This window comes from Eleutherodactylus coqui, chromosome 1, assembly GCF_035609145.1.
Source record: "Eleutherodactylus coqui strain aEleCoq1 chromosome 1, aEleCoq1.hap1, whole genome shotgun sequence".
In the NCBI taxonomy this organism is placed as follows: domain Eukaryota; kingdom Metazoa; phylum Chordata; class Amphibia; order Anura; family Eleutherodactylidae; genus Eleutherodactylus; species Eleutherodactylus coqui.
The window spans coordinates 181,795,555-181,823,438 of NC_089837.1; the positions used below are offsets into that span (position 1 = coordinate 181,795,555).

Consider the following 27,884-nt stretch of genomic DNA (forward strand, 5'->3'; position numbering starts at 1 on the left):
ATAAGCTAAAAAGACACATTTATCAGAGGAGATGAAATGAATTCAGCCTTAGAAAAATAAATCTTAGTAATCAATTCCGATGAAGTGATCAACAGCTGTAAAATAAACAGGTTGTCAGGGCCGTGTAACGACAGCGACAGCCGTTCAGTAGTAATACATTCATTCTACACAGATAAAAAGAAAAATGTTGTGAGGAGAATAGAAAACAGATTGTTGATCAGCTTGTCACGATGGAAATATATCATACAGCATATTCAGTTCAGCAAGACACTGACTCAGGCTGCAGACCACAGATTCTAATTCAGATGACTGGACAATAATCAATCACTGACTGCTTCAACCTATTGCATGCATACCTGTGAATATCTAGACTGCTTCCCTTACCCCATCTACTCATGAGTTCGGTCATGTCAACTATCATTCGTGTCTGTTCTTATCACGGGTAACCGTGTCTCATAATAAGTTATGTTTATTTAATTGTCGGATATCATCTCTGTTTTAGACATATGCTGTTCTTCGCAGCGTTACTCATAAAAATACAGCAAAAAATTCATTTTTGGTTCAAAGGTTTTATGCCTATGAATAGTATATGACAGATTCTATGGTAACTCTCTATGCTACTAAAAATGAATTGTACAGTTCATTTGAAGCAACACAGTTAGCAGAGCTTGAAATGGAATACAGTGATTGCTTGGTTGTTGGATTTTCTTTCTAGGGTATCAAAGGTGAACGCGGCTTTCCTGGCCTGTCTGGAGAGAAGGGTGACCAGGTACTGATGTTTTATTCTTTCATCTGAATATTCTTACTGCAATGCACATCGACATTTTGTTTGTACTGTAAATAGGAACTAGTCTCATAGGGCCCGATAGAGCAAGGAAGAACTATAGAAAATGTTCTGTACGCACCCTAGAGAATATGATTGCATTTTTCTAATCATGGGTGTTTATAAAACATAGTTTGCATCACGTATTTGCACATTAAACTATTGTCTGTAATTACTTTCAAATTAAAATAAATGTCAGTGTGTTGTTCGCAATGAGGTTAAACATTCCATCGACTGCTGCTGATTATAGTGGCCCACATAGAGAAGTAAATAAAAATAAAATAAATCTTGTGATTTGTATTGCGCCAACTTATTCTGCAATGCTTTCAGGTAATTTATTTATTACACATCACCAAGCTGGGTACTCATTTTACCGACCTTGGAAGGATGAAGCAACCTTGAGTCGGCTACCTGAACCACATGGGGATTGAACTCACAACCTTAGGGTGGCTTTACACGAGCGTGTTTTTGTGCGTACATAGGTGCGTAATATGTGCGCACCTCTGTAGCTGCATGCATTGTTTTCAATGGAGCCACAGCTGCTGACGATGGCTCTATTGAAGACAATGCTCTGCCGACACCCCGGAATTGTTTTTTTCCCTGAAAAGCAAGAATTTTAGTGTAAAAAAAAACTTACCACCCCGCCGCTGCTGTGTTTACCACGGGAAAGAAGAACACATCTGCCGCATGCAGCAGATGTGTCCTTCATCCCCGCTAGTAAAAAGAATTCCCTGCTGCTGCCCCTGCCACATTTGTGACAGCTCTCGAATGAATAACAGGCGAGAGCTTCCTGTGATTGGCTGAGCACCTCAGCCAATCACAATCGGCTCTTTCAGCAGGTGGGGATTTTAAATCCCCGCTGCTCAAAGAACAGCACTACAGAGCCGGGGACAGGGTGGAGAAGATGTGGCTGAACTCCGGGCAGCTGAAGGAAGGTGAGTATCTATTTTTTTAATTTTTTACACTACGTTTTCTAGTTTTTCAGGGAAGGGCTTATATTTAAAGCCCTTCTCTGAAGTCCAATGACAGAGTGCTGGCAGCGGGATCCTCTACCGCAGCTGTCATGTGTCTATTAGCCCCACTGCATTCCCTATGGTGTGTTCACATGTCCGTATGCACTCACAAAAACACGCTTGTGTAAAGCCACCCTTAGGACTGCATTTCTGCTGCCTTAGCACTCTGTGCCACACAAGGGTCTGTGATATCAGTCAAGTAATCAAAAACTGTTCATAAAACCCATTCCAAAAACAGATACGTAACCACAAATACAAAAAATAAAGGGAACACTTCAGCATCACAGTATAACCCCAATTTGCAGGTCACTCAATCTTCAGAGATGGTCATCTGTCCAGTTAGGAAGCATTAGTGATTCTACATACATTTCACCTGCTATAGTGCACAGTGAAAACTGCACTGGAGATGCAATAGCAAGACAGCCCTCAAAAAGGAAAATGTTCTGCAGGTGGGGGCCACAAACATTTACTCTCTCCTTATCCTTTCTGGCTGATTATTCTGTAGTTTTGCATACTTTTAATGCCCTTGTCACTACTTTTAGCATAGTCTTGCTCCATATGTGTCATCACAAGACGGTTTGCTGTGTCTCCCAGCACAGTCTCAAGAGCATAGAGCACATACCGGGAAATGGGCCATTAAAAGAGGAGAGCTGGATAGGGATATAGAAAAGCAACCACACCATTATCATAAATTGTATCTACTGCTTCATATGAGGAGGAATAGAAGGAGCACTGATGGAGTCCTACAAACTTACCTTCAGCAGGCAAATGGTCTGCATATTTCTGATAAAACTGTTGGAAACAGGTTTCATAAGCGTAGCATGAGGGCCTAATGTCCTGCAATGGGAGCTGTGCTGACAGTCCAGCACAATGTAGCTTGATTAGCACTTGCCAGAGAATCGACAGGTTCACCGTTGGCACCCTGTCTCTTCACAGATGAGAGCAGGTTCACACTGAGCACGTCTTTTTTTTCATTGGGATCCAATTTGTGATTTAAGTGCTTCCTTATTTATTTATTTTTTTTTAGCAAAATGTTCCCATAATTTTTTAGTAGTGTAGTAGGTGTGCGGAAAATTAAGCTAAAATACTAAAAAAAATGAATAAAAATATTAGGACTGGACGAGTGATCAATTGGCTTTACAGACACCAAAATAAACAAACATTTGCTTCCAAGCAATAGCAATATTTTTACACTTTTTACAACTCCATGAAATGTTCAATAACTGTACATCTACATTGCTGTGCTTTTTCGTATTTTGATGTGCTTCTAAATCTTTCTATGCTTTTTTCCTTTCACATTCAAAGTCAAAACAAAACTTTCTGTTGGTTTTAAATTTAAAATCAGTCAGTCAGATAAAATCATAGTTACGTTTTCCTTCACCTAGGGTAATGTTTATCAACTAGTACTACGAAGCTACTGCACATGTGCATGTGGTTCTTCAGCTGAAACAATCCATCAAAAACTGTGAATGCTTGCATAACAGACATATAATTTGCCCATGATTTTTAAGGGGTTTTCTGAGACTTTATAATTCATGATTTATCCTCAGGACAGGTTAGGATTTGATAGCATCATCAATAGTTGATCAACTGTGGTCCAATGGTTGATCAGCAGGTTGGTAATGGCAGGCACAGCTGTCATTGAATTCAGTGCAATTACCAACCAGGGCCACTGCAATGGAGACAGAGCTGTCAGCTTCCAGCTCTGTCCCCACTGATAGTTGGCCTAATATTAGCTAATTGGTGGTGGTCCCGAATGGTAGATCACCAATGATCAACTATTGATGACCTATCCTGACCCATGACTTGTAACCCATGGCAAAGATTCCGTTTCTGCCCTAGCCTTGTATCTAAATAAACTAGACAAGACAAAGTATTTTGTTGGTGCCCCCAGGCACCTAGACCTTTGGGCAACACAGTGAGTGAACTAAAGTTGACAAACTACAATGCATTCATTTTTTTGCATTTTGCTATGTTGTCTCCTTACTTTTTAAAAGACACATAAAAGCCTGTCTGAAGTTTGCCAAAAAGCATCTAAAGGACTCTCATACTATGAGAAACAGCATTCTCTGGTCTGACAAGACAATGACACTAAGCACACAGCCAAGACAACACAGGAGGGGCTTAAGGACATCTTTGTGAATGTCCTTGAGTGGCCCAGCCAGAACGATGACTTGTACCCAATTGAGATCTAAAAATGTCTGTCCTCATATGATCTCCATCAAATATGACAGAACATGAGAGGATCTGCAGAAAGAATGGCAGAAAAGCCAAGTGTTCAACCTTTGTGGCATCATAACCAAGAAGACTGTAGGCTGTAAATGCTGCAAAATGTGCTTCTACTAAGTACTGAGTACAGGGTATGAATACTTATTTCAATGCAAGTTAGTTTTTCATTTTTAAAAAATTGACAAAGAGTTCTAACATTCTATTTTCATTTTGTCAAAATGGGAAAAACTTTAATTTTTTAAATATGCACAAAGCCACAACATAACAAAATGTAAAAAAAAAAGTGAAGGGGTCTGAAGACTTTCGGAATGCCTTGTATATGGTTACTTTGCCTGGTCACCAACACATAACAGAAAATGCCAATATTTGTTTATGTAAAAGAAATAAGATGATCAGCCTTTGACACCTGCTCTAACTTCTGGACTACAAATATTAGACATTTTTCACTATCTGGAGTACTAATCAATACATAGAAAGTCATGTAAATATAACTTATAGCCCATAAAGTAGACATTGTTTGTATGCATTGCATTTGGAAAAATTGCAAAATATTCGCTTTTACCAAGTAAGGGACCCAATTCCAAGCATGTTCCTCATGACTAAAGTGTACACAGCAACCTATATATATTTCTAATAACCTTTCTGAGAGCAAAATAAAGTCATAGGAATCTTAATTGCAGTATCGGGTCACTTATTTTTTTAACTACAGCACTTTTCGTAAAATCAACATTTAATGTCGGTATCATGTATTCCAGGATATTCATGACCTCCAGCTGTCTGCATCCATTCCCAGATGATTGACATCTTTGTTCCTGTATTGTATATATGAAGAAAGCTGTCAATCAGTGGTGGAGAGGGGACAGCTGAGGCTCACGAATATCCTGGACTTCATGGCACAATCACAGCATTGAGAGGATATGATTTTAAGAAAAATGACCCAGCGCTGCACTCATGGACTATCACTAGATTATGCTACCTTTGGACAGGACAGCATAGATATGATGACTGATTCGCCATATTCTTAAGAAAAATTAACTATAAATAATATATTTGAGACTTTTTATGAGCTAATTTTTCAAATATCCAATCACCCATCAGAGTAAAATGTCTGATATGCAAATTGTATGTTTTTATTTCTAGGGTACTCCTGGAATTCCTGGGGCAACTGGCATGACAGGTCCCTCTGGACCACCTGTAAGATTTTTACTTATACCTCACAAAAACTAAATGTGTGTAATTTTTAGTGCAAAGAAATGAAACAACAATTTTGTTGACATACAAGTGAAAAGTATTGGGCCTCATGTCCACGGGTGGATCGGATTCCGAATGCGTATTTCCGCAACAGGAGACCTGCGGAAACCATTTGCGGGATATCGCAGCTGTAATGGTTTTTCCACGCAGATGCACTGCGGATCATCTGTGCGCAAAAAAAAATCAGCCACCTCCCAGCCTTTTCCTCACCTCCCTAATTAATTTTAACCTTCAAATCCGCAGTGCAACAGCAATTGTATTTGCAGATGTACTGCGGATCGTCTGTACCCATTGACGTCTATTGAGCCCAAACGCACAGAATCCGCACTGAAATGGAGCATGCTGCAATTTGTTTTCCATATCAAACGGTCCGCAAATCAAATTTGCATGCTTAAATTTAGTTGCGGATGCTAATGCTTCCTTATGGGCACTTTAAATTGTGGGTCTTCCATGTAGGTGACCCATGCAGATTCCAAATATCAAATCCGCCCGTGGACATGAGGCCTTGGGGTTTTCTGATGGGTTTCGGTGGAGTGTTAATCAGGGAATGGATTTTTATGCTATAACGTCATGTGTTTAAAATAATGCTGCAAGATACTGAGAGACATACTGTATACCAAAACTAGTGCAACCAAAAGACGAATAGTTACCCATAACAACCAATCAGATTGCTGCTTTAATGTTCCAAGAGCTTGGTTGCTAAGGCCAACTGCCCCACTTTTTTGTAGATAAAACCTTCAACCCCAGCGTATACTCATTTTAGACAACAACCAATAAACTCTCTCCTTTCATTTCTAATAAACTACACTCTGATTGGCTGCTATGATCAATAATACCAATTTTGATAAATGAGGCCCATTTGTCAATAAATATACTGTGAAATATTTGCTCTTATAATAATCAACCCTAAAATGTAATTGCAGCTCACTCAATGAATAAAAAATATTATTATTGCTTCGAAATATTTAGGTCAGATTTGCTAGTACTAGCCCGTAGTTTGTAGAAGTTTCTTGTCATCTAAACAGATGAGCAGTTACTTGTCACTTCAAAGTGCTTAGATCTTGTGTCTCTAGCAGTTACAAAATGTCACTTTTGATTTGATATCCTTTTACCAGTTTGAATGATAGATACGCTGTCTTTATGTCATTCTTTACAACTGACATGTTGTATCAGTTGTTAATAACTTAGATGTCTTTACACACTTGCTGGAATTTAGCTGCAAGCTCAACATTTTACACATGGGAGGAATCACTTCACGAGTTTTATGACCTTTCCAACAAATAAGTTTCACATGACTTAATTTGGGTCCAGAGTGGTAAAGTGTCTGAAAATGAAATGTTAAGAAACATAGGCAATCTGTGAATGATATTGTGTAATAACTCCCTACGTTACATATATTGATGCAGAGTAAGCATTAAGCTCAGCACTACTTAGCTGTGCAGCATTTAATGTATAGATATCTTACACAAAAGGATTTCTCTTCATAAAGAATTTAATCCGCTGCTGGGATTGGGACCTAGTTTAAAGGCCTTTATAACTAACCAAGATACATGAGTGATTTATCGGGCTTATAGCTGTCAAGGTTAGTCAAGGGAAAGTCATCAAGTGAAACTGACCATGCAGTAGCTACAGTAGCTAGCTATCAGGCATCCGTCTATGACCCTTAGCATTGATACTAAGTACACTGAACCTGTCAGTCTTGTAAAAACAGAAAATATTAGAAAAACACTTCTGCTATAACTTTATATATCTACCATTTAAAAGGTTGTGCACATTTTATACAGTACAGTACAGATGAGTGAACTGTGTTCTGACAGCCATACAGTATATTTCATATTTTATGGTAAAAAAGAAATATCTGTCTTCATAAAGACTGCCTGAACAAAAAATTGAATGCAAAGTTTTAACAGTTAACAATATCCAATCTGTATTCAAAAGTTACAATTTGTTTATGGTACAAAACTAAAAATAGCAATGAAATAATGACACAGACGTATAAAATGCAATTAGGCCTCATGTCCACGGGGAAAATCAGGCCCACTAAGGATTCTCCATGGAGAATCCATAGCGGGTCCCTCCTGCCCCGCGGACATGAGGGCTGAAAATAAGAATAAACTCACCTACTGCGGTCCATGCGTGTCTTCCTTCCTTCGCGGCCAGATCTTCTTTCTTTGGCCCGCCGGATCTGCTCGGCACGCCGGCTGCGTGCCACGCGCATGCGCCGGGCACATACGCCAGGCCGAAGAAAGGAGTTTCCGGCCGCGGAGCAAGGAAGACCTGCATCGCCCGGAGCAGGTGAGTTTAATTCAGGCGCGGGTCACCTGCAGATAGAAGCCTGCGGGAGCCATCCCCGCGGGAGAGCCGCGCTTGAATGGAGCATGTCCGGATTTTTTCCTGCACGCGGGACCCGCGCCTGCAGGGAAAAATGACATTCGCAGGTATTTAACTACCTGCGGGTGTCTAATGCATCCCTATGGGGCGCAGATCCGTGTGCAGGAAAAACGCTGATTTAAAATCCAAATTTGCCCGTGGACATGAGGCCTTAGTGAGCAAAATAAATGTAATTTGGTGAGTTTAGAGGAGGAGTGATAACTGGAGGAAAGTTGACATTTAAGAGTGTAGACAGCAATGGAATAACCTATTCACATTCACTCATAAGACTGACCCCTTAGATTATACATAATTTTTTATATCAATCAGTGATCGCCTCCTAGTTTAAACTGTGGTTCAAAATTATCGAGCGGTGTGGTTAATACATAAAAGACAGAAAGTAGGCTATCATTGCAGCGCGCTATCAAACACGAACTAGTGGGTGCAATTGCATCGTTTAAACTGCCTTTGCATCAGAAGGCTCCAAGTTCCAAACAGAAGCTGGAAATCAGTTGCACCTAGACTGTTCATGGTTCTTCATAAGGGTCAATTTTGATGACCAATAGAGTGAAAGGGTCAGCAGCACTGCTAGAATTCCTAGGGCCCCATAGCCAAGTTAGAAATGTCCATCCATTTTGTTGATACCAGGTAGACTCACAAACACAAACCCTTTTTTTAAATTAAGGCTGTCAGCTTCTCCAATCCCCCATAATTATCAGAAGAAGTAGAAGGCAGCTCCAAAAGTGCAGTGCCATAAAAGGCTCCATAAAAGTAGGTACAAAAGCAGGTGCAACATTTTGGCTGAGCTGAGCTTTTTTGACACATGCCTTCTACTTCTTCTGATGATCTGTATGGTTGGGTAATCAGGATTGTTGCCACAAAGGAGGAGTGTTTACATAATTTTTATGTTTGGAGTGCTGTCCAGCTTTGTTTATTTATTGAGCCTTATCAATCATCCGTTATATGAAGGGCAATATGTTTGACAACACATTTCTCCTGGAACAAGAAGTGCGACAGAAATGCATATAGCATGTATGCCAGCTATTCAAATAAAATGCAGATCAAATACTGCATAGCCAGTCTGGGTCCTTCAGATCACAAGACCTACTTACAGGCAGCATTCCTTTTCAGCTAGTAGAACTATGGTAATGTAAACTTCAACTCCTTTACTTGAGCTGCAACCAAAGTGTCAACTTCTGCTCGAAGAAAAAGCCACACAATGGGTAGAAAAAGTGACAGATAGCATAAAGATGTGAATTTTCCCAACAAGAGAAACCAAGTAATCTTGTAGATCTGTTACCTTTTAATGGCTAACAAAAATACATGATATTATAGTGAGCTTTTGAACATCTCAGGGTTCTTGCTGAGTATGAGAAATCTATAGCACAGATAACACTGCTGGCCTGGTGAACTCCCAACAGTAATTCAGGGACCATGAAACCTTCTTTATCAGTGGACTATTTAGGTATTTATTTATTTCTCTACTCATCTTGTCGTGGTATTCTTCTAAGTGCAAATTAATCACATCCATGTCTGTGCCTTGTCATTAGTATGTGTGTATATAGTCATGCCTCTTCGGATCTATTTCATTATACCTGAGGAAGAACCATGAGAGCTTTGAAAGCTCGCTATAACATCATGTATTTTTGTTAGCATTAAAAGGTATCATATCTACAAGACTACTTGGTTTCTCTTGCTGAGAACAATCACATTTTGTTCTACTGGCTAACACGGTACCAAACTTTTTTCATTATAGCATAAACAGATTATGATGTTCTTACAATTGAGAGGGTCGCCTCAGCTTCTAGGTCCTTTTGATGCTACTATTACTGTAGTTTCACCTATGGGAAGTACATATGTGGACTGTTATTTTGTAGTCTCTAGTATTTGGTATAGTTCTGCATTATTTTAGGAAGTGTTAAATATCCTAATTTAAAGGGACATGAGGACTTAAACTGAACATTTGCAGAATTAGAATGTAACTTGAAAAACTCTAGACCTATTTGGATTTTTTTTTACTGATGTTCAAATTGCTAGCTCCTCCTTATATTAATATGACTCCAGAGTGATGTCAAGCAATCGAATCCATCAAAATTGTCAGCGACACTGACACAACAGAACGTAAAGCAGCAGCATCTATGTTCTCATTGGCTGCGTTTCATAGCTCAATTTCCTTGCGTGAGATGTAGGTTATTTATTCAACCATAGCACTGGTGAACTATTCACCGACTACTTTTTTGAATCAAGTTGGGGTAAGTAGACTGAGGTGCACAACAGGGTTTTAACAAGATCAGTGTCTTGTGTTAACCCATTAAGGACCAGGCGCAGTAAATATACGGTGCCTGGTCCTGGGCTTAAAACCCCACAAATAGTAAAATTACAGCAGCGCTTTAAGCCTCCTATTAGTGACAGCTGATAACCCAGAGAAGAAGGCAGGAGGGGTATTAAACCCTTCCTGCCTTTTCCTTCCCCGAGTACACAGCGCTAATTGAGCACTGTGTACTAGAAAGTGAAAGTGAAAGGGTGTCTTCTACTGCGGGAGCTGGGGGGTCATGTGACCGTCGGGGTCCCCTGCTACAGCAGAGAACCGCCAGGGACTAATGTCACTACAGGGGTTGCTTTCCCCTGTAACTGAAGCTCCTATGGACGCCCCAGCTACAGTGGGAAAGTGTCAAAAAAAAAAAAAATGTATGTCCCCCAGAGGTCTTACATGACATCATGGGGGACATAGATAGTAAAAAGAACAATTACATACATAAGTAAATCAGAATTACAGAATAAAACAACAATACATACATAAGAAAGAAAATAACCAAAAGCCGACTCCAAGCAAAACCATTGCCGTATGCGCCCTATAAACCAAAACCATACATATTATATATCAAAACATCTGAAACAAATAGAGAAACCTGTTCCCGTACTTTATTTTAGCATAAATAAACTAAACAAAAAAAAAATAACTATAAATGTTTAAAAAAAAATCATTTTTTAGCATTTTACCCCCAATAAAACAAAAAACCGGGGGAAAAAGGTCAGTGAAAAAGATATTTAAAAAATAGCCCTATATGTCATGGAAAAAAAACACAGCAAAAATAATTTTGGTAGCTAAAGGAAACAAAACAGGGCAGTAAAACTGCCACATGGGTATAATCCTTTAAAAGTGTCTGGTCCTTAAGGTACAAAACAGCTTGGTCCTTAAGGGGTTAATATGCTATCTTCTATATTTGTCAATGACTGTCTGTTTGTTGGAGCGTCACGCACAAATTGTACGATTGATTGACATGAAGTTTTGCACGCAGAGTCATACTGAGCAGTGAAAATTGGTGTTTCAGGACTGCTTTTTAGCCCTAGTCTAACCCTGCTGGAGCCACCAATCATTGGCCTATTTTGTCCTTCCTAAGACAGTAAGTTAACAAACAGTAAAAAACTGTTTTGGTGACCATAGCAACCAATCACAGAGCAGCTTTCATTTTACCTCAGCACTGAGGATTGAAAACTGTTGCCCATAGCAACCGATCACAGCACAGGTTTTATTTTATCTCAGCACTAAGAGGATTAAAAGCTGTTGCCTCTAGCAACCAATCACAGCGCAGCTTCTATTTTACCTCAGCAGAATAACAAATGAAAGCTGAGCTATGATTGGTTGCTGTTGGCAACAAAAAATGCGCAATTTTACACAAATCGGTCTAGAATTGGGGATTTGTGTACAACACAAACAAACAGATTTTGTGTTGTAGATGCCAAGCAAGCGAAGGACCAATATGTGGAAGGACACCTATGCTGCTACTTTAATGTATTAACTTAAAATAGGCAAATTCAATGACCCTTGTATTTAACATTTTTATTTTATGTTCATACATTCACATAGCATTAATCAGCATCAGTGCTTTCACGTATTTATGCGCACGTTCTGATATCTTTTCTTACTTAAAATGTCACATTTTGTACTGCACGCATTCTGTATTGGCTACCCGGACTAGTAAAAATATAATGTGCTTGCCACAGCCCATTTCTTAGTGCTTATTTTATTCTGCACTGTCTTAGTATTAAAATTCCAAGCTCTTTTAGTAGCAAGAGATACTTAACATTTGCTGCCATTAGTCATTCAAACCATGCTCGTTCTTTACCAAAGGAATAATTGATGTAGGAAATCAAGATTTTAATACATTTTAGATTCATCATGAATCTGATTTTCCAGTATGTCGCTATCCTCAATATTTGTGAATCAAACCTGAGACCTCTTCTGTGATTCTCTATTGTGATCATTATGTTATTGGGAATGTAAGTGTTTCAGGGTGTTTTATTATCCTCTTCGCTTGGCTCCAAAACTAACCCTCTTTTGAGCTAAAGACAATTGACCACTTGTGAGCCTGTGCTCATTAATATGCAGTCTTCATTGAAAAAAAACACAAAGGGCAATAGAGTTTGAAATGAGTCCTTTGATAATTCCGGGCCGTACTGTATGATGCGTTTGAACAGCTCTGCTTGAAACTCTTACATTACTATTTATTTCAAGGGTGGATGAAAATCAAATGCAAACCAAATGATCAATGTGTTCTGATAATTAACTTGGCTCTTTTCTGAACAATGTTCACATTATGTTATTAAAGCAAATACTAATTAATTTCTTCTTTAATGTGTTTAATTCAAATGATAAGACGACAGTGATAAATCAGCTTTTTTAATGCTATGTTGCTGGCTGTGCCTTGATGTGTGTTTTACTCAGGACCTCAATTTAAAAAGGTGCCAATAGGAAGGTTACATTTATTCTAAGAAACACTGAAATTGCTAAATGCCTGCTAGAATTAAGGATGTGCGGGTAATTTATTTTACTGGCAAATGCAATTTCACTTAACAGTCGCTTGGTGTAGTTACTCATTTTTGGCAGTACAGCAGTCGTTTCCTTTTTGGGAACATTGTGAAAACTCTAAAGGTCATTATCTGCGTTTTGGGGTGTCAGTTCATTTTCATCTTATATGTTTCTGCCAAAAAGCAAGTGTCAATTGAGTTACAGTAGTTGGTTCACTTACATTTAAACTTGTGTCCATCAAAACAACAAATTTCTATTAGTATGAAGGGACAATATATCAAAAATAATACAATGCTGAGCTACACCAAAAAGTATTGGTATGCTGGGTCTTAATACAAAAAACTTTTTACAATCCACATAATGATATTTGTTGTTAATTAGAAATTAACATTCAATCAATTTTTTTCACATTGGATTACACACTAAATGGAACCTATACATTCAGTGAAGACATAAACAGTAGGGAGTGGGACATCATAGCATAAAAGGAAAGAAATGTTCCACCTGTCACCAGTTAATAATTCCCTTCCACAATATTCAACTGAAGGCTTCAGTATTTAGACGCCCTCTATTTCTTATTTCTTGAAGAAGAAGGACTTGCCATGTCAGTATCCCTGTTTACTGTCATTATAGTGCAGTTATAGGTGACTCGGTTTAGGTTTGCAACAGCTGTAGGAAAGGGGAATGAGGCCATTTTGGATTGTTATTTCCCAGGGACTTCATCGCGGTCACAGAGGTTGCCACTAGGTTGCATTGAGTTTTCCTTCTCATGCCTTTAGAAAGCCTCACACTCAGTTTACAGGCTCTCCTACATTTAAGTTTCTGGCTTGGGGGCCTTCCCAGCAATGATAAGCTAGTCTCTCATGAATGTGCACAAGCTCAGCTCCTCTTTCCCGCTCCTCTTTAATAAAGCTGTGTAGCATAACCAGACTCACTCAATACTACACAGCTATCTCTCTGTCTATCTCTGAGTAACTGCCAATCCCATTCCCCCTCACTACTGATTAGAGGAGATAATTCACCCAGAGTGAATTACATCCCTCTGTAATACTAACTTTCTCTGCTCGCTGTCCTCTTGAACTCTTCCACCATCACCTGGCATCGTCATAGAGCCCTTTGTTATAACTCAGTGGAAAGGCTGTAAATGCACAACAGGGGTGCAGGCTGGGGGAGGAGTCAGTCATTTTATTCTGACTAACAGAATTTGCTAAGATTTCAGTCCCCCAGTCTGCAGTGCCTTGGAAAACAATAGAAGCATATAAATCAAACAATCTAAAACTTTTACTAAAAACCACATACAAAAAGTCTTCATTTCCAAAAACACTTTGGGGTTTATTTGCTAATACTGTCTAAGGCCTTAGTCAGACGGGCGTTTTTAGCCGCGATTTGCGCATGCGCATGCGTCCGGCGATTTTTTAAAACCATTGCTTTGCAATGGTATCGGACACATGAGTGCTTTTTATGCGCTCGTCCGATAAATTATAGAACAAAAAATCGCAGATCGCACCTATCTGCGATCTGCGATTCCTGTTCTCTTCTGTATATGCGCTCAATGGGGCCGGCGGCAGCAGCGCCGACCCCATTGAGAACATATAGAAGACAAATCATTCTTCTCTGCCACAGCTGTAACAGCTGTGACAGAGAAGAACGATGTTTGCCCATTGAATTCAATGGAGCGGCAATACAGCCGCTCCATTGAAAGCAGTGGGCTGCCGGCGCGCGGGGTGAAGTGTCGGGAAGGGGTTAAATATATAAGCCCTTCCCTCCAATTCATCCTAAAATGTGTTAAAATAAAAAAAAATTGTATACTCACCTTTCCGCTGCAGCCGGAGTCCAGCCGCGGCCGCTGTCAGTTCTCCTGAACTGCTTCTTGGCACTATTCAGCCGGCGGGGCTTTAAAATCCCCGCCTGCTGAATGATCTGCCTCTGATTGGTCACAGCCCTGACCAATCAGAGGCTGAAAACACTCACACACCCATTCATGATTTCATGAATGGGTGAGTGACTGCTGCCTCTCAGCGCTGAGCCAATCAGGGGGCAGGTCTGACTCACACCCCCTTCACACCCACTGCAGGACGGCCGCGCGGAGCTCTGGCTGCCGGCAGAAGGTGAGTATACAATTTTTTTTTATTTTTACACATTTTAGGATGAATTGCAGGTAAGGGCTTATATATTTAAGCCCTTACCGACAATTCATCCCGGGCTCGCCCGCAGCGCATTGCTTTCAATGGAGACGGCTGTATTGCCGTCTCCATTGAATGCAATGCGCTGGACAGCTCCGGCCCGTTTCTAATGAAACGCGGCTAGGAGCAGATTTTCGGGCGATTTGCGGGCGACTTGCGCGCACCGGTCACGCGATTTGCGGATGCGCATCCGTCATGCGATCCGGAAATCGCGCGAAAAAACGCCCGTCTTACTAAGGCCTCAAAGTGATAAAGCTGTTAAATTTTAGTCTAAGTTTAGACCAATTATTAGTTCGCTTACTTTTTATCAAAAATTTCACCAAAAATTCTTCACAATTTGGTTCAATTTTTGGCGCAATTTATGCCATACTGCTTTTTCAGAAAAGCTGGAAAAGCTATCCAATTGTATCTAAAAACATAATGATAAATTTGGTGCAAGCATGTAAGACAGTTTGCTGCTGTAATTTGCATCAGAAAACTGTCCTTTTTTGAATAGCAAATAAGCCCCAATGATTTAAAAAAATTACTGAAAAAGTGTTCATAGCCTATAACCAATTAAGGGCTCAGTCAGACGGCATTTTTGCTGCACATGTTACTTGCGTTTGCAATCTGCATCTATTAGAATCAATGCTTTTCAACAGCAGCGGTCACATGCACGATTTTTACCTGTGCACAAAAATTTGCAGCAGTAAATATAGGGCAGCGGATTTTAAAATGCAAATAACTGCAGCATTCCGCATCTTTGGATGTGCAACCCCTGGATGCTGTCACATCCAAGGGTTTCACCTTGTGGTTAATGGGGCCTGCGGCAGGAGTGCCACCCACATTGACATACAGAGAAGATCGCGATCCTCTGCTACAGCTGTGACAGCTGTGACCGAAGATTTCTTCATCTCCACGGGAAGTCCCCTCATCACTGAACACTGTGACATCACTGTGACATCCCTGCGAGGATGAAGAAATCCTCTGCCACAGCTGTCACAGCTGTGGCAGAGGACTGCAATGCTATTCGATGGAGCCGGTGCTACAGCCAGCTCCATTGAAAGCAGTGAGATGCTGGCAGCCCCCACAGTGAGATGCTGGACTGCGCTTAGTCCAGTAATGAGGGGACTCCCTCGGAGATGAAGAAATCCTCAGCCAGAGCTGTCATAGCTGTAGCAGAGCATCGCGATCTTCTCTGTATGTCAATGGGGCTGCCGCTGCTGACGGTGGCCCCATTGACCATGTGGTGAAGCATCCAGGGATTTCACATTCAAGAAATCCCCTGTTGCAGCTGTCACAGCCGCAGCAAGGAATAGTGGACAGTGAACTTTATGTGCACATAAACGCAGCTAAGTGTGTTTTTTAAGTGTTACGTCTGCTTTGGTCACACAAATTTTAGTGTGTTTGTGTTTTGCGCAAAAAAATGCACAGCAAACAAATGCCCATCTGACTAAGCCCTTAATAAAAATGTTCCTTTAACTAAAGAGTTTTTTCTGCATCATCTTATGCTGCCACTTCTTTGCTACCTTTTAGTGTAAATTTGAAGGGGCATAGATCCATAGCCCCGAAGTTGGCTTGGTATTTTTTGACCACTGGAGGTCTTTGAATTTGGTCTCCCCCCCTAAAGAAGTCCTTTCTGTGGGGGTTGTGTGAGTGCTGTGGCTCTCTTTTTTTTCTGGTTGATTCTATAAATTAGAACCCTAATGATTGGTGGGGTGTAAAAAGAGACAGTTAAATGATTGATTGTCCATCCATGCAAACCTTCAGAGACCTAAGGTAGTTCGGGCATATTCTGAAACCTGCCATGAACATCAAGAAGACTTCCCCCACTCTTGCCATTAACTATGATGTGAAAATCTATGCATTAGTAAGTGATGTTTTGTTTTTTTTGCCCAATTTAGTGACCAATTATTACTTTGCATTTATGATGCCAACTTACAGAAAAATATATGATATTTTAAATATTTCTTAATAATGCAAATGTAAGGGGCTACCCACAAAGGGTTAACAGCCTGAATAATGTCACCAGACCAGAGTCAGCCTCTGGGTATAAGGGATGGTAGATAGGGGTAAGCACACCCCCTTCACAGGTCCTAAAAAGTGACTAGCCACTCTCTAAGATGTAAGAGACTTGGTAACTGTGAAATAGGGAAAGACTACGGAGTGTGAGCTGCTCTGATTGCTAATACAGAGGTAGTAGCGGGAATACCATTTCTGTGCTGGGCCTGATTTTTGGATCAAAGCAGAGTTCTCAGAATACTGTCCGAGGTGATTAAGGAACCCAGCATTTGCAACAGAGGAACTTCGGGTGCTGTAAGGAGTCAGCTGGTATCACAAAATATTGAAAGTGACACAGCCTGTAGATGGGCATACAAGTGCAGGAGCAAACGAGCACTGTGATAATAGACTGAGCAAATGAACATTGACTAGAGAATATCTAGATAAGGTTTTCTTCCTCTTACACTCTATGAACCGTGAGTGAGGTCAACCTCCATAGAGATTGTGGGTGAGTCAGTATAACAGGCCGGTTATGTAAATCTCTATAGAATCTATTATTTCTAAAAGGGGCATCACTTGCAGGTCATGAACAGAGGCTAACGCAGCATATTGAAACAAGCTATAGCAGGAAGGACATTTGGTGCAGTCTATTATTCTGTTAGCAGTGAGTGGGACCTTTTCTCAAGAGTTATCTGACTTATACCTGTGCACTATAATTTCCCTGTTATAGAACATATCTTTGCAAAGTAAGGGCTCAGTCACACAGGCGCCGATGCGCCCGTGTTCCTGCACGATAAGACGGACACACTGCAGGTGTGGACGACTCTCTGCAATGCTGAAAGAAAGAACACATGACCGGCTCCATTGCCAGTCATGTGTTCTTTCTTCCGGCGGTGACTGGGCCCTTACATTTACCCCTTAAGGACATTTTTTTTATTTTTCCATCAACATGGCCATTGTGGCTTGTCTTTTGTGTGGCAAACTGTAGGTTTTTTTGGTACTATTTTTGAGTATAAATAACATGTTGTAAAGCTTTTATTTATTTTTTGGAGGGCAGGGAGAAAAAACATCAGTTAATCATGCAGTATAAATGACATGAGAATTTTTTTCTGTGGGTCAGTACAATACTAAAAATTTTTTAAAGGTTTTTCCACTTTTTGTCCTTGGTCAGACGAGCATGATTTTTGCGCATGCAAAATAAACGTTTCTAAAAGAACCAATGGGTTCCTATAGAAGCGTGCATACACACGGAAATAGGCGCACAAAATGCCACACACCTAAGAAAGATAGAACATGCACTATCTACGGTACGCGATGGGCAAGAACTTCCATTGACTCCTATGAGAGCAAGAGTTAATGGAAACTTGGGCGCATGGAATAGCTTCCTCACTGCTTATAGCAGGGCATATAGAGGTGCTTCTGGACAGAAGCACCCTTTAAATGTCCCGCTGTAAGCAGCGAGGTATTCCTCGAGCCCCCTGCTGGGCAATTCCCCAGCAGCGGGGGGCAGTAGTGGACTCCCCCACCTCTCTCCATAAGGGATCTCCTTATTGCAGGGAGAGAGTGGGGTGGGGTTACATGGCTTCCCCCGAGGGTGTGGCTGGATGGGGCGGGGTAGATGGATCACCCTCTAGCCCTGCCCCTATAGCCCCCTATGGGTTGCTATAGGGAATATCTGTAAGAATTCATATAGCCCCGCCCACTATTTCAAGCCCCACCCACTCACTCTCCACTATGGGGATATTCCTCGGGATTTTCACTATAGCAGTAAGATTTAGCTTACCTGTGGGGGATTTCCCCATAGCAAGGGACAGCAATGGGGGATTAACTCTTTGCCCCGCTGTATCTCGCCATTCTATGGGGAAGCCCCCCTTAGCTCTGCTCATTCTCCCTGCTTTGGAGAAATCCCGAAGCCCTGCTGGGCTTCTTCTCTCTCCTCCTGGTGCAGCTGTGTTTTTCCAAGTGCAGCAGCTCCAGTGAACGGGCAATGTTTCATGCGATTCGCATATGAAACATTGCCCGTTCGTGCGTTTTCACCACATGCGAGCAGTGCATTTTTTGCCTGCTAAAAACGCGCTCGTCCTACCAAGGCCTTCAACATTAAAAACTCCTTTTTTTGGAAATTATTTTTTTTACATAGTTGCATGAGCTGTAGCTTTCATTCACTTTTTATAATGCTTTATGTGAGGCACAATGAATGAAATCAGTATTTTGCCTCCATTTTTTATTATTTTGTTTTACGTTTTTTTGCCATGCAGGATAAATAGTGTATTCAATTTATTGTACAGGTCATTATGGATTTGATGATAACAAATACCGTATTTTTCGCTTTATAAGACGCACCTTATGATAAGACGCACCTGGGTTTTAGAGGAGGAAAATAGGAGAAAAATATTTTGAACTCCCCAGACCAGGCAGTGAGGGAGGTATTACAGGAGAAATAAACATCAGTAGTACCGCCTCGGAATGAAGTATATGCCACTAGGTGAAGCTGTCATTCAGGACCCAGGAAAGCTGAGTATACATGTAATTGTGATCTCATTACTTGTCATCCAGCTTTCCAGGAGCCCTGAATCCCACGTTGAATAGTTATGGCAATGCATGTGGTATGCATGCTTGCATAACTCTGCAGTTGGCATTCCGGATCCTGGAAGAGCTGAGTGACAATGTAATGATTCCATTAGTTGTCACCCAACTTTCCAGGAACCCTGCATGGCATGTCTCATTATGGTTATGAATAACTAGGCACAAATATTTACACCATACAGGCAGCTCTTTCTCCCTCTCCTATGTAGCTTGCAGATGTGAGAGTGTCTGTACATACAGCTGACTGCTGAGGCAGGGGGGAGCAGCAGCTCCCTCTCACTAATCAGCTGTTGTATGGGTGCTGGTGTGCAGCGGACCTGCTATCTTTATCACACTGTCAGCAATATAGCAGGAGCTGCCTGTCTGTATAGTAGCTTCCTGCTCCTCCCTCGCCCCCAGCAATCAGCTGTTGTACAGGCGCTCTGCTCCCTGCTCCTCCCCCGCCCCTAGCAATCAGCTGTTGTACGGGCTGCTCTGCTCCCTGCTCTCCCTTGCCCCCAGCAATCAGCTGTTGTACAGGCGCTCTGCTCCCTGCTCCTCCCCCGCCCCCAGCAATCAGCTGTTGTACGGGCCGCTCTGCTCCCTACTCCTCCCCCACCCCCAGCAATCAGCTGTTGTGTGGCCGCTCTGCTCCCTGCTCCTCCCCGCCCCCAGCAATCAGCTGTTGTGCCGCCGCTCTGCTCTACTGCTGTGCCGGCTTTGTATGCAAACGGCCGTCAGCTCAGTGAGAAGGATACGCGAACCTTTTCAGCTCCGGCCGGGTCTGATCTCGGCACGTTCGCTCTATAAGACGCACTGACTTTTTCACCCAACTTTGGAGGGGAAAAAAGTGCGTCTTATAGAGCGAAAAATACGGTATGTGTTTTTTATATTTTTTATTTTTAATACAAACAAGACGAAGTGTGCAAAAAAGTTTTTTGGGGGTTTTTTTGCATTTTTTTTTGTCCCTGTAGTGTACTTGAACCTTAAAAGCTTTAATCCCTATGATACTGCTTTGCAGTACTTCTCAAAATAGCAATCACAGGCAATGGTAGCCCCGGACACCATTGACACCGTGTCTGGCATCTGGTTGCAATTATGTAGCAGTGAAAGCAAAAGTCAAATTGCTCGCTTCTCTTGATTCTAAGGGTGCGGGCAGACGAGCGCATAAATGGCGCGTTTTTGCGACCAAACGTATATACGTGACCATCTGAGGCAATGGTTTTGAATGTATTCGTTCACATGGGCGATTTTACGGCGCGTAAAAACGGCAACCCGAAAAAAACCGGAACATATGCAACCGAAATACGCGCCAACGCATATTCGATCGCCGAAAAGACCGTTTGCAAAGTAGGAACAAACGAAAATACGCTTTCTAGCTCTGGTCGTGATCGGTGAAAAACGATCGCTCGGGCGATTATACGTTGCGCTCGTGCGAACGTAAATATGCCTACGCTCGTCTGCCCGCACCCTCAGACTTATTTGAATTCTGTTTTCATTGTATTCCTACAACCTGAGTCGCATCTACCACCTGCGACACAAATAAGGTTGGCTGACCTCCACCATCAATTAGTGGTAGGTTTTAAACTATTCTCAGTTTGCATTGAAACTTGGGTAGATCTTTCTAATTGGATTGTCCATGCAGGAATATGTTGTTACTAGAATGTCCTTAATTTTGTTTAACGTTCTTTTATATTGAAGAAAACCTTCTTTTGTTTCAAAAGTTGAATAAAGAAAAAAAAAAGCATTTAAAAATGGCACCTCATAAATGTGTTCTATCCCCCCTTTCACCAAAAAAGTGAATAAATAAATAAGTCTTAACCTTTATGGGTGCACGAATGATGCCTGGAGACACTTTAAATTGCAGTGTTACAAAAGCTGAAAAGAAAAACTGCTTTTAGTTCCCAGTAAAAGTCTAGGGACAGTCTTGTCTCCTGAATACTAGGATTAAATGAAAGGTTAGAGAGTTTGTATGTGAAATGTCTTCTTCCAAAAGAAATAATGCCTTCAAGTTTGTTTCCCCATTTACCTCACTAATGGAATCACATTGCAGTAAGCTTTGTATTGTGCAGCAGCATACTCTATCCTAACTAAACAGATTAACAAAAGAAAACACATTAGTGAGAGAGAGCTTCCACGAAGCGTCCTTGACGTTTTTACCCACCATTAACATGTATTTTCTGCCGTGTATCTTTGGCTGTCATTTCATTTTGAAAGTCAAAACTTGCCATTTTTAAATCTAAATGTTATGAGAACAGAACAACTAATGGGCAGAAACAAACTATTCAACTTGCTATATGTCATAATACTCTTAAGTATACTCTAGCTCCAAATACAAACTTTAAAGTGGACCTGTCTGGAAGCATACATAAAACGCATAGGGTTCCGTATCAAAACTTGGAATTGGCCCCCAACTCCAAAGTCCCCCCCCCCCCAAAAAAAAAAATATATTCCATAAGACAACTGTTATAGTATGGCAGGCTCAGATACAGTGTCTCAGCTGTAGTGTATCTCTAAAAATTGCAGACACCATATTATAGTTCGAAACCAGTTCTACATAGTGATAGTGGTTACAGTACAGTTATCTCGAGTGATCCCAGGTGTCATCTTTTCTGACGTTTTTACTTATGATTAGAGATGAGCGAACGTACTCGGTTCGGGTGCTTTTGGACCCGAGCACCGCTTTTTCCGAGTAACTGACTACTCGGACTAAAAGATTCGGGAGGCGCCAGGGGGCGGGGGCGGCGTGGTGGAGCAGGGGGTAGCAGTGGGGAACAGGGGGAAACTCTCTCTCCCCCCCCACTCCCCTCTGCAACCCCCCGCGCACCCCCGGCGCCCCCCAAATCTTTTCGTCCGAGTAGTCAGTTACTCAGAAAAAGCGGTGCTCGGGTCCAAAAACACCCGAACTGAGTACGTTTGCTCATCTCTACTTATGATTTCTCTGGTGACATTTGCTTTTTCTTTGTTTGTCTACCTGGGTCCAGACTGTTACAAATACTTTTTACAGCCAGGATTCATCACTGCCTAATCTTGTTATCCTGCCACTACCAATAATATGTTAATATTAGTTATGAATTAGTGCTCCCTATATGGCTCCACAAGTAACAATGGCCCCTCTGTGGACCCACAAAGTAACAGTGCCCCCTCTGTGGCCCCACGAAGTATCATTGCTAGAGATGAGCGAACGTACTCGTTTCGAGTACTTACGCACCCGAGTACCGCCATTTTCGAGTACTTCAGTACTCGGGTGAAAAGATTCGGGGGGCGCCGGGGGGCGGGGAGAGGCGTGGCGGTGCGGGGGGTAGCAGCGGGGAACAGGGGGGAGCCCTCTCTCTCTCCCTCTCCCCCCCACTCCCCACTGCTACCCCCCGTGCCGCCACGGCGCCCCCCGAATTTTTTCGCCCGAGTACGGAAGTACTCGGAAATCGCGGTATTCGGGCGAAAAAGGGGCGTGGCCGAGCACGTTCGCTCATCTCTAATCATTGCCCTCTTTGTGGCCCCACTTAATAATAGTGACTCTCTCTGTGGTCCTATTTAGTAATAGTGCCCCTCTTTCTTGCCCTATTTAGTAATAGTGTCCTGATCTTTGTCCCCATTTAGTAATAGTATCCCATTTTGTGACTAAGTTAGTAATAGTGTCCCATCTCATCTGATTACCCACCAGCCCCCTACCACCAAAACTCTAGTCACTTCTGAGCCTGACAGGAACTGCATGCTCTGAGCATAATCCGATTCATCCCCCATCTCTTGCACACTGTTCTCTGAGAGTAGGAGGGGGGAAGTTGAATTATATTCGAGTGTGCAGCTGATGTCTGGCTCAGAAGTGTGTGAGTACGAAGAAGATTCTTGTATTGTGGGCAGGAGGTACAGGAGGAGAGGCTAGTTGTTCAGCGGGTAAAACATGGGCAGGGCGATTTGGCCCCGGGCCCCCTTGCCCATTCGACCCTGTAGCAGTCATTATTCCCACTTTTCTTTTTTTCATACTCACCTATGTTTGTTTGCCACTATGGGCTCTTCTTAGCTCTGGTATCTGAAGCTGTGACTCTGTCAAGTGGGGAGGGGCACCATTGTAAACTATCAATAGATGACCTCATGCTGTCAATAAAGCCAGCTCTACTGACTTTACTACATGACAGGTCCTTTTTGAGAATTTAGGATTATAATCAAGTCCATTGTTTCCAATCTAGCAGCTCTCTTGCCATCATTATGGGGCTCTTTTCATCTGTTGGCTGCAGATTATATTGTGAATCAGTAGTATGTGGGATGTTACAGTATTATTAAAAATGGGAAATGGTTCCTTAGTAGAGATGAGCGAGCACCAAAATGCTCGAGTGCTCATTACTCGAGTCGAACTTTCAGTGATGCTCGAGAGTTCGTTTCGAGTAACGAACCCCATTGAAGTCAATGGGCGACTCGAGCATTTTTGTATATGACTGTTGCTCCGCTAAGGTTTTCATTTGTGAAAATCTTAACAAATCACCAAAGTCATGTAAAAAACACAGAAATGGATAGGGCAGGCGAGGAGCAACATGCAGGGCTGCATTTCGGGCTCCGAGGTCTCACTCTTAAGCCACAATAGTGGCAAGAGTGAGACCCCCCCCCCCCCCGCACTGTCAGCATAAAGATCGTTCTCCTCTGCCACAGCTGTAACAGCTGTGGCAGAGAAGAACGATGTTAGCCCATTGAATTCATTGGAGTCGGCAATACAGCCGGCTCCATTGAAAGCAATGGGCTGCCGGCGATCGCGGGATGAATTTTCGGGAAGGGCTCAAAAATATAAGCCCTTACCTGAAAATCATCCTAAAATGTGTAAAATTAAAAAAAAATGTATACTCTCCTTTCCGCTGCAGCCGGAGTTCAGCCGCGGCTGGCCGGCAGTTCTCCTGAACTGCTTTCTGTAGTATTCAGCAGGTGGGGATTTAAAATCCCCGCCTGCTGAATGAGCTGCCTCTGATTGGTCACAGCCTCACCATTTAGAGGCAGCTCTCACTCACCATGAATGGGTGAGTGAGTGCTGACTCTGATTGGCTCAGCGCAGGGACCAATCAGGGGCAGCTCTCAGCTGTCATTCAATAGCTGAGAGCTGCCCCTGATTGGTCCCTGCACTGAGCCAATCAGAGTCAGCACTCGCTCACCCATTCATGAATTCATGAATGGGTGAGTGAGAGCTGCCTCTGATTGGTGAGGCTGTGACCAATCAGAGGCAGCTCATTCAGCAGGCGGGGATTTTAAATCCCCACCTGCTGAATACTACAGAAAGCAGTTCAGTAGAACTGCCGGCCGGCCGCAGCTGAACTCTGTCTGCCGGGACAAGGTGAGTATATTTTTTTTTTACTTTTTACACATTTCTGGATGAATTTCAGGGAAGGGCTTATATTTTTAAGCCCTTCCCAAAAATTCATCCCGCGCTCGCCGGCAGCCTATTGCTTTCAATGGAGCCTGCTGTATTGCCGGCTCCATTGAATTCAATGGTCAGTGCTCGTTTAATCGAGACGAGTACCGCAATGTGCTCGTCTCGAGTAACGAGCATCTCGAGCACCCTAATACTCGAACGAGCATCAAGCTCGGACAAGTATGCTCGCTCATCTATATTCCTTAGTCATAATCTTGTAGAGCATAACTTTTCACCAGCAGAACATCCCTGCTACTACAGCTAGTGCTCGCATTTTTGCTACATTTTTTTCCTTCTTTTAAACTTATATTATAAACATATGAATAATGTGTTAACATTGTTATCTGGGTCAGCGTGATTCCAATTATCACAAGTTTGTATAGTTTTTTTATGTTTTGCAGTTTTTGTGTCACCGCGTTCCAAGAGCCATAACATTTTTAATTTTCAATTAATAAAGCTGTACCAGGGCTTATTTTTTTGTGGATGAGCTCTAGTCCCCATTTATCAAATTTTTGGGAACATATAACATTTTGGTCACTTTTTTATTTCATTTTTTCTAGGGACAACAGTAAAAAAATTTGCAATTCTAGCATGTTTTTTTAACAGCATTCACTGTGTGTTGTAAATAATATGTTCAATTGATTCTGCTAGTCACACCTTTGTAAAAAAAGAATTATTTTTTTCTATCACCACATTTAAGAACCTCTAACAATTTTATTTTGTATCAATGGTGCTGTATGAAGGTGTTTTTCTGCAGACGATTTGTAATTTTTAATGGCTCTATTTGCTGATCCATATGACTTTTTGATTGCTTTCTTTTTTTTGTGAGGCAAGATATGCAAAATTAGCAGTTTTTTTGCCATATTTTATGTACAGTTCTTTTTTACTTTTGTCTCACTAAGGGACTTGAAGTTCACCACTTTTGATTTTTATAATACACCACAATACTTCAGTATTGCAGTGTATTATCTTGCCTATGAAGCTTAACTAAAGGCCGAGCCTCATAAGCCACCATAAGTGGCATACCATGAGTCCATCTTAAAGCCTCTGAGTGCCATAGCAACCCATTGGGACACCGCACTCACATCACAGATATCTAGTGAGTGATAGAGAGAGCCTCTCCCGCTGTTTGACATGTAGAGAGTTAAACATAAAAAGACGCATGTATCAGAATAAATCCCCCTAATGGCTGCCGTATATAGACGTATGAGCGATCGTTAAGTGGTTAAAGGCAATCTATCAGTAATTTTGCCACTACAAAACTGCTGACAACAAGCACTATGTAGAGTCAGGGGAGCAGGAAGTGATCGTACCTTATGAAGCTTGTGGGGTGGGCTCTCTCACTAAAGTGTTCTGTTCTCTGTCTACTGAGCTACTCAGTAGCTCTGATTGACATTTGTAGCATCCAACAAGGAGACCATTACAACTGTCAATCTTGGCTGTGGAGCCACTCAAGAGCACTTGAGAAAAAGGGCCTACCTCCAGGACATTGCCAAATAAAAGTTGATTTCTATTACCGCTGCAGATAGTTATAAACTCCACAAAGGTATAATTACACTCTGGTCCCCTGTCGCTACATAGCATTGTCAGTAGTTTTGCCTTGGTAAAACTGCTGACAGCCTCCCTCTAAACAATACTGAAAATTTTCTATGCAAATTTTGTTCATTAAAAGTTTTTTTATATGTTCAAAGTACAGACTGTTACCCTTTAGCTTACTGTCACTATAATATATTCAATGTATGTGATTTATTTATACATAAGCCATGATCCAGACTTTTTACTTGCTCTACGTGTGCAAAGCTCTGTGCCGATATTTATGCAAAATAAATTGCTAATGATATGCAGATTTCAATTGAAGCAGCAAAATGAATGTGTCACTGTATCAACATACACCAGGTAGGGTCTTTACATTTGATCTGCCAAGGTGAAAAAGCAACCACTAGCATCATTGTATCCTCTCCGTTTATGTGCTTATCAGTAGGATGCAGCTGTTTTATCAGTCAGAAGGGAAGATGCTTCTTGGGAGACTTAATTGGGTTAGGCTGACCTCGAAAGTACAATTTTTCAAAGCAAATGTGTCACTGAAAGCTAATTTATTGTTGTTTACAAATCAAACATTTTTTACTTTTTGCAGGGACATTTTGGGCGAAATGGACATCCAGGACCTCCCGGGGTCAAGGGAGAACAGGTATAGATCAGAAGTCATGGCTCAAGTTAAAAAAATTCAAAATTATTTTGAAATACAGCAACTAGCAGGCACTAACAGTAATTACTTTAGAAGAGCTTTCAAACTATTAGATCCCCATTGTATTGTTAACTTACATTGCGAACTTTAGAGGATCGGTTAATATTCATAGACTTATGACTTTATCAGTTTTAACAGTATGCATGTGAAAATCATTAGGCATATGTAATATAGATTAGTCATTTACATATCCCCCAGTAAGAATTTATGGCATATAGAATTTGCAACTTAGGAGGGCAGGTTTATTTCTAATTATTCTGTGCATCTGATAATTAATAGAGGAGAGGAACTCTATTCTTTCCTAGACAACAATTTAACCCTTTCATGATATTATACCCAGAGCTAAGGTTCATCTTTTGGAATGCTGCATTTCTTGTTGCATTGCTAGGATCTTAGTCGACTCATTTTTTTTGTGGACATCTAATGGAAATTGTGTTTGTGTCACACAAGCATTGGTATATATTGGTTCAGAAACAGCAATATAAAAAAGGAGCAGCAGTTCTGTGAGATGTGCAAGATTTATTCAGCCATTGCTTTTACAGCGTCGTTTCAGCTCCTCACTGGAGGCATTTTCCGATGGATATTGTGCTTCAGAAATGTGTATGTTAACAGCTCTGGTTTTAAAAAAAATTGTCATTTTTTATTCTTACTAAATGTATTCACTACCCTGCGACCCAATATTCATTTAATATTCATTTTAGGTTAGCAAGAAACTAATCTCATTCCATATACAGATTGCACATAAGAGTAAAATAGTAGCTGCGCATTACATTACTGTTACCATGATATGTAAGCACAAAGATTCAGAGATGATATAGTTAATATCTTCTTAGTTCACCCTCTAACCCTCTCTGTGGCAGGGTATTCCCATTACATAATTAGTGATATCATAGTTTCCCTGGCAACCTCCTGAATGTAAAAGCAATGGACTCTGCAGCCAAAAAATCATTGCTTATTATGGCACAAGGACTGCACTATTAACCTGTTCATTTACATGCAGTGGGCAGAAAAGGCTTAAGGCAG

The 27,884-nt window shown here is 41.5% G+C and overlaps 1 protein-coding gene across 7 annotated transcripts in view; it reads left to right on the forward strand.

Annotated features, from left to right (window-relative positions):
• COL19A1 (collagen type XIX alpha 1 chain) overlaps positions 1-27,884 on the forward strand; it is an 859,492-nt gene that overhangs the window by 652,839 nt on the left and 178,769 nt on the right. For all 7 annotated transcript variants that reach the window (XM_066604267.1, XM_066604321.1, XM_066604301.1 and 4 more), the window contains 3 exons: positions 716-769; positions 5,206-5,259; positions 26,751-26,804. In XM_066604267.1, coding sequence (XP_066460364.1) covers positions 716-769; positions 5,206-5,259; positions 26,751-26,804 — 162 coding nt within the window. The remainder of the gene's footprint in view (positions 1-715; positions 770-5,205; positions 5,260-26,750; positions 26,805-27,884) is intronic.